Raw genomic sequence first — 7,299 nt, forward strand, 5'->3', positions numbered from 1 at the left:
ATCACGTGATGATGTAGATGGGCAACATTAGCAAGTTTCTGCATTGAAATGTTAGTAACTTTAAGGCTGGATTTCTAAGTTCTGCATGCAAGAAAGCAATTTAAATGAAGTAGACCATAATAGAACTTATCAAGAGCTAACTGCAAACATTAATGCTGGTAACAAAATTTATCTATTTCAGAAAAATGCTTTAAATTTTGACTCCATATTTTGGCTTTGTATAGCTTCCAATATTTGCAAAAAACCTCTTAGCTGCTTTCTTGCAAGCAGAACTTAGAAATCCAGCCTTAAAGTTGCTAATATTTGAATGCAGAAACTTGCTAATGTTCCCTATGTCATTGCGTGACCACGCCCACCACCGGAAGTAATTTGACAAAATGGCTGCGAGGCAAAATTTGCAAACTTTTGACCCAAGATTTAGTATGGAAACAGTACTTTTTTCATAATTTTAGCCTTTTTCCTATGATTCTTTCTTCATTACCAATTTATTTCAGGGAAAATATTTTTGGCATTAAGTTACCCTTTAAAGGCAACTGTAAAATGAAATTAATGGTTGTGGCCTTGCTTTTAATGCTATTTTTTGCCTAACTCACGATAAAGTGATTTATTTTTTAGCTAGGAAGCAGGAATCACATACAGTATGCTGTACTTAATTCTTGATTCTCAATGTACTTGTTTGTAGTTCCTTAATTAACAATGTGATATTTCACCTTACAATTGATATTTGTTTTTTTTACTTTTGCAGTCTCAATTGTTGTGTCAGTATGTTCTGAACTTAGCTAAATATGATCAAAACTATGACATTAGAGACAGGGCCAGATTTCTTCGACAGTTAACTATGCCGGATGATGTAAGTTTTTTGTTGTTTTAAAAGTTTTATTCTTGGTTACAGGAAGAAGAAACAGCTCTTTCTAAATATGCTAAAAAGATTCTTATGGCTTCTAAACCAGCTTCTGTTCTTGAATCACATTTTAAATGTATTACTTTATTTATATTTTTTATGATTTGCATTGTTTTTATGCATGTAGCTCGAGTTCGCTGGCAATTAGGCTCTTTATCTCATTTCATTAATGCTGAAGCAAGTGGTTATAATTCTCTACCTGAATTTCCTGAAGAAGCACCTGATCCTTCAGTGAGAGATGTTGAGGTATTACTTTACTTTCATGAATTCAAATTGATGTGATCTTTGAAGGATGATAAGTTTTATAGTCGTCCAAAGTCATCAGATAAAAAGAAGAAGTCTTTTTTTGATAGTTCGGAAGGTACATCAACGTGTGTAATTCCATCATTTTAATCACATTTTAGAATCTGGGAGTGATGAGTTTTATTCGTCAATATCTGGCACTGACGAATCAGGATCTGAGGATGAAAGCGACTCAGGTACGTGTACATGAATAGTGTGTCCATGTAATTTGATTTTTTATGGAGAGATGGAGTGGTCAGTGGTTTAGCACCATGATTTTACTATAGAATCAACTACATGTACATGTAGTAGTTCATTCCAACCTCTAGATTGTGTTATACACATACATGGGGTACATGTACATATGTGTGTCTCGCTCACTTATACATTGTACATGTAGATGGTAGTAGTGTTAGTGAAGATGGGAGTGAGCAAGATAGTGAAGAAGACAGTGAGGAGGATAGTGATGAAGAAGAGGAAACATCTAGTGAGGAAGATGCTTTGGAGAATTTACGAAAGCATTATGTCAAAGTATAATGATTGGTTTATTTTTTGGTTTGACTTTTGTTAAATAAGGCAAAACCAACCCATGATGATAGTGATGAGGAGACTACTACTTCTGAGGAAGAAGAAAGTGACGAAGAATCTGAGAGTGACAGTGCTGACATCATTCCTGCTAAATCTAAGGTACAGTGTAGATTAATAAGATATAGTGTTTATAATACTTTATTTCTACAAATAATGAAAATTTTACCTTTGTTAATAGTAATTACATGTACATATACACTTTATCATTGAATAGTAACATGCATTAGAGCTACATGTACATGTATAAGTACAAATGTATTTAGACAACTCTAATGTCTATATTTACATTGTACTTTAGAGAAAATCATAAAGCAGGGTTCTGCCTAAAAAATTAGACTAATATTGCTCCTTTTAAAATTATGTACACCATACTAGTAGACTAAAATATGATGCTTTATGTGTGGCTATTAGTATTAATTGGATGGTTGGTCTAAGTGATGAACTGGTTTGTTCATTTGTTGAAGTGGTTGTCCCAACCACGATAGGCACAACTATGATAAATTTGTTGTTTTTATGAAGACAGTTTGTTATCGTGTTGGCTGAAGAAAGATTTGAGACTACAACTTTTTCTCTTTTTGACTGTCATTTGCCCAGTCTTTATAGAAAATTTTAATTTTGTCATGCTTATTCTGATACTTCCTAAACTATGATTTCACCCACGTGCAATATATATTTGTATGTCAACACTTACATTTCTTCTACACACGTTGTATTGGAGAAATAGCAAGCCTTAGCAACCAGGCACCCACGCTCCTTTATGTAATGGGTATGGCCACAGTAAAACAAAATGATGGCTTACACATGGGACAAAGTTGTGCTTTCTAACGGCAAGAGAGCATAGAGATACTGTTTAAAGACTTCTCTAGAAGCATTAGAAGGTAGAGAGAATCTCTATAAGTCTTAATAAAAACCCAGTTGTACATGTACATGCAAGGTGGTGAAAACAGTTATAGGAATATATTTACTCTGTTACACTTGTTTAATTACTTTTGTAGGCTCCAAAGAAAGAAACTACTAACAAATCATCTTCCCTTATCGACTTTGATAACTGTGAGTTTCAATATTAATTTATCTATTTTATTGCCTAATGGGTATTAAGGTGAATTTTGTGCACAGCTGCTGTACATGTATTTGAATGTGGGTTTTGTATACATAACTTTTTCAAAGAATCAGCTATTGGGTTGCTGGAGGATTTGCAACTGATTGTTTTTTCTATTAAAATTGATAATACAATACAGAATAATTTTTTTAATAAAGGTGTGCAGTGCTATCTTAATTTTAATTGATTTAAGCTGCTATTGGCTATCTTAATTTTAATTGATTTAAATTATCCTAATCTATTTTTGTATTTTGTGCTGCAACAATGTGCATGTCATAATGGGCTCGTTTTGTCATTGCATAGCATTATTTGTTGGACTAGATGTACATGTACATGTATACTTCTGATCAGAGAAATTTTTGTCTTCAACTTGTTTTGCTATTTTTTCTTTTTTTGTTAGGGGAAGAACAACCAGCAAGCATTGTCACATCACAACAAAGTGATATGTTGAAACCTCTGCAAAGTGATAAGGCTGTTGCTTCAAATCAATCTTTTGGTAACACTATAAATGTAAGGATTTACATGTATGTTGCTACATATGCATTTACATTACACATAATTGTGTTTATAGCCTGTGGCACCTGTGTCGGTTTGTGAGGAGACATCTGAACTACTTAATCGTATATCTGGAAATGGTCTTGGAGCTACCTATCGTTTTTTGAGAAAGCCTTACCTTTCTTCTGATAAGATGATAGCTGTTGAGCTAACATTTCATAACACAAGTGGCTCTTCTATGACTGGTATAACCATAGGCACAATGCAGTTGCCTTCAGGCATGAAAGTAGAAGCTAATGTAATGTTGTCACAGTTGGTTTCTGGTGGAAGCATGACAGCTATTGTTGGCATAGATTTTAATGACACACTTCAACCTGCAAAATTTGATATTTGGTTAGTATTATTAATTTGTTTCTAATCTTCTTATGTATGTTTTGCCTGTTTCCTTTAATGACTTAAAATTAATCCTGATAGTGAATGAAGATGATGACAATAGTGGATGATTGTAATGTTACTTTTTATTTAGTGTTGGTTCTGATCGAAAATATAGAGTTAAAATTGAACCAGTTGTTGGTGAATTACTACAATGTGGAAATATAAGTGAAAGTGGCTTCAATGCTCTTCAAGGTTAGATGTTTTAGCTCATTTATGCTTATTAATAATATAATCTGTTAGATAAGCTGACTGGTATGCATGAAAATATTTCTAAGACACCAACAGTAGCAGCTATAAAAGATATTAGTGCTGCCATCATGAATGCTGCTAACATGCATCCTGTTCAATCTTCAGATGAGTCTTGTTTAAAGTTTGCTGCATGTACCTTTTCTGAGAAGGTTCCGGTTTTGCTGTCAGTTAAAGTAAAAGAGAGTAATGCTACTATTACTTCAAACTGTGAAAAGATTGTGATTGGCTCTATGCTGATGAAACTTGTTAAGGAATGCATTTCTAAAGTTTGAATTTTGAAAATAAATTGCTGCCGGTATCTCTTTTAAATTGATTAGGGATTTTGTGTGAATACGAATAGTTATTATTAATTATTATTGAGGTACAAACCATGTTTTACATTTTGTTTTGATTAAGATTTTATAATGTTTTAAGAACGTCTGGTGTATAAATTTAGATTTAGTCTAATTAGTCATTAAAATTTTTAGTGTGCCATCTCAATACTAGATAGTTTAAAGGTTCAAATTATGCAATTTTGTAAAAATAGTGGCATTAAGATACATGTAGATGTTATAATAAATGTAAATGCTTGCTGCTTTATTTATAATTATTTTCAGGCCCATGTAAAATGGTACTCTTATTGAAATCAATCTGGAGTGGATTGTTAGTGTCCTTGTTATAGTTTACTGCTATCTAGGAAGTGGTCAAATTGTAATGTCTAGAAGATACTTGTTGCAAAAGTGCTTTTGGATTGAAATCTTGACTATCTACTACTTGGATGACCGCACCATTTCATGCAGTTCCGGTGCCAACAGAGTAGCCTGGCTGGATCAGAGCCAGACTAGTCACTGTCAATTAGTGATATCCAGTTATTATCATAGAGCAAGCTACTATTGCTACTACAAATACTGTGATTCCTTGTTTGGAGTACACTGTACTGAATTCTCAAAGAACTGTACTTGTTCCCCAGCATAAAGTGCATATCCATGATATTTGATCAATTGACAAAAAGATGTTCATCTATTTCAAAGATAATGGGGTATTGTATACATTTTTGAAGCAACTAGTATGCTCAGTTTACATCTTTTAAAAACATTGTAGACCTGTTAGCAAACTAACTTAACAAAGTAAACACCATGTAATGCATGAGTGTTTTTTTAAACAACACAACACATTCCTTAAGAATACTCCCACAAAATTGCAAGTTATGGCTGTTGTCAGTGATATAGCATACGAATCAATAGATTCTCTTCCACTTTCTCTTAGTCTGTTTATTGAAAAGTTCTCTGATCGACTACCTCAGGTCATAGCAGTCAATGAGTCTATTTATGGAGTTTCTTCAGGATCATTTATGGAAGGTCAACTTCTTCTTGTCTACTTCTTGAAAAAAACCAATGTCGTATCTGGCAGAATAAGTGGATTGACTAGAGTCATACCTGTCAATACATCAATGAAAGTGGCAATTCCTTATGATCCTTATAATGACCGACACTCTGCCAACAATGGGTACGTTTTTTCATCAGTAGCTGATATGGCCAAAGCAAAACATTTACCTCCAGTAGTGTACGTTAGTCAATCATGGAAAGCATCCTCAAAAGATTCCTCATCTATTGAGAAGGGCCAAGTTTTGATAGTGAAAGTTAATGATACCAGGTCAAGAAAAAAGAAAAGGCTATTATGTGTTGATGCCACAACACATGTTCAACTATCCCTTGAATACTCCTGCATAGGTCACTTTAGCACGCAACCCTCTTTGGCTTTACTGGACCTACAAACATTCCTTCAATATTTTCAACTGCCGGTTAATGTGATTTTATACAATAAAAGTTCCAGTCCTCCCATACATTGCACTCTTGACAAGAAATTTCAATTAAAGTCTGTCATTGCATCGTTTTGTCCACCCTCTTCAATTGATGGTGATTTTCTTGCTGTAAAGGAAGTGCCAAATGAAGTTATTGAAGTAACTTCCACAACTTCCATTGATGTTCGAATTGTCAAAATATCAGAAGACAATATGAGACATTTTAAAATAAATAGAGATGTTTTAGGAGACAGGCTCCATCTTTCTTTTCTCACAGATATTGTGTCAGATGCCTCAGCAACTGCTGACAACCTTCAAAAGCAATTGCTGCATTCCATAACAGAAAGTCAATGGAAGAGAGATATTATTGATGCAAATGAATGCAACTATGAAACCATTTTGAGTACTACAGATGCTTTGTTAGAAACAAAAGATCGATACATTTCAAGTTCTTCAGCTTCGGAAAATGTCGTATCAGTTGTTGACATTCCCCCACCTATACCTCCTAGAATTCAACATAGTTGTGATTCTTCAATTTCATCAAAGATACCAGATGTACCCAAAAGGTTACGTTCAAATACCATAGGACCTATTGAGAAGGTAATTTTACTTGCGATCATTGTTAAATTATGTTGAGTGTTTTAGTTATCCATAGCACCAGTTCAATCATTGGTTAAAAAGAGTGAAAGTGTTGAACTCAAAGAGACAGCAATAATTTCAAAAGATAACCCAGCTTATCAAGCACTAAGTGATGATTCCTTTAGCAAATTGAAAGATGAAAATGACAAGCTAATTTCTCGTCTTGAAGAACTGGAAAAAATAATGGGTACAAACGTTTTTCACATTATTTACCCATTTTATATTTTTATAGCCTCCTCACCTCACTCTCCTGTTCAAAGTGCTCCGCATAAAAGACAAGATTATGAAATTCTACAGATGAATAAGGACATTATTGGTAACTATTCAGTTGATGAGGTGAAGAAACATTGTTGTCTTTAATGTTACATAATCATAATGTCATGCATTTTTAGATATTAAATCTGTTGGACAAGATGTCTTTAGGTAAATATAAGGAAAACTTCAAAAAAGAAATGATTGATGGTAGCATGTTTTTGGAATTGGATGACTTGGTGCTGGAAGAGGACCTTGGTGTGACTGTCAGACTTCATCGTATTAAATTGATGGCTCTTGTAAATGGCCATCATTCAGTTAACAAATACATTTAGCTAAAATTAAAAGAGTACATAATATTATGCACTCTTGCTAAAATTAATGTTGTACTTCTTAAATTAATTTGAATAGATTTATAAATACTCACACTATTAATTATTTTTGCTTTAAATGGATGACAATGATGCTATGGCTATGAATCCATTAATTGAGACAGAAATTACTATAATGCGAAATTCTTATCTACATGCAGAGTCTAGCTCAGCTCAGCTCATTCAGGGCCACACCCAAGTTGTGTGA

The 7,299-nt window shown here is 33.6% G+C and overlaps 2 protein-coding genes across 2 annotated transcripts in view; both read left to right on the forward strand.

Annotated features, from left to right (window-relative positions):
- The window catches only part of LOC100640777 (AP-3 complex subunit beta-2-like), a 19,749-nt gene extending 15,284 nt beyond the window's left edge, over positions 1-4,465 (forward strand). Inside the window, exons 17-28 of the mRNA XM_020000963.1 lie at positions 746-850; positions 893-977; positions 1,029-1,147; positions 1,193-1,262; positions 1,306-1,380; positions 1,584-1,714; positions 1,760-1,870; positions 2,767-2,821; positions 3,271-3,380; positions 3,442-3,758; positions 3,892-3,992; positions 4,041-4,465. Coding sequence (XP_019856522.1) covers positions 746-850; positions 893-977; positions 1,029-1,147; positions 1,193-1,262; positions 1,306-1,380; positions 1,584-1,714; positions 1,760-1,870; positions 2,767-2,821; positions 3,271-3,380; positions 3,442-3,758; positions 3,892-3,992; positions 4,041-4,321 — 1,560 coding nt within the window. The 3' untranslated portion in view covers positions 4,322-4,465. The remainder of the gene's footprint in view (positions 1-745; positions 851-892; positions 978-1,028; positions 1,148-1,192; positions 1,263-1,305; positions 1,381-1,583; positions 1,715-1,759; positions 1,871-2,766; positions 2,822-3,270; positions 3,381-3,441; positions 3,759-3,891; positions 3,993-4,040) is intronic.
- Positions 4,466-5,167: 702 nt separating this feature from the next.
- On the forward strand, positions 5,168-7,151 carry LOC109581100 (uncharacterized). The gene is made up of 4 exons (XM_019994900.1): positions 5,168-6,429; positions 6,475-6,655; positions 6,701-6,804; positions 6,861-7,151. The coding sequence occupies exons 1-4, from the start codon at positions 5,170-5,172 to the stop codon at positions 7,053-7,055; spliced, it is 1,740 nt and encodes a 579-aa protein (XP_019850459.1). The 5' UTR covers positions 5,168-5,169; the 3' UTR covers positions 7,056-7,151.
- Positions 7,152-7,299: the final 148 nt, after the last annotated feature.

Source organism: Amphimedon queenslandica, unplaced genomic scaffold (genome assembly GCF_000090795.2).
Source record: "Amphimedon queenslandica unplaced genomic scaffold, v1.1 AMPQUscaffold_13522, whole genome shotgun sequence".
Classification (NCBI taxonomy): Eukaryota; Metazoa; Porifera; class Demospongiae; order Haplosclerida; family Niphatidae; genus Amphimedon; species Amphimedon queenslandica.

Coding starts and splice junctions, on each gene's coding strand:
- LOC109581100 (XM_019994900.1), top strand. CDS start 5,170: ATGCATGAGTGTTTTTTTAAACAACACAACACATTCCTTAAGAATACT. Junction 6,656..6,700: donor AGAACTGGAAAAAATAATGG/GTACAAACGTTT, acceptor ATATTTTTATAG/CCTCCTCACCTCACTCTCCT. Junction 6,805..6,860: donor GTAACTATTCAGTTGATGAG/GTGAAGAAACAT, acceptor ATGCATTTTTAG/ATATTAAATCTGTTGGACAA.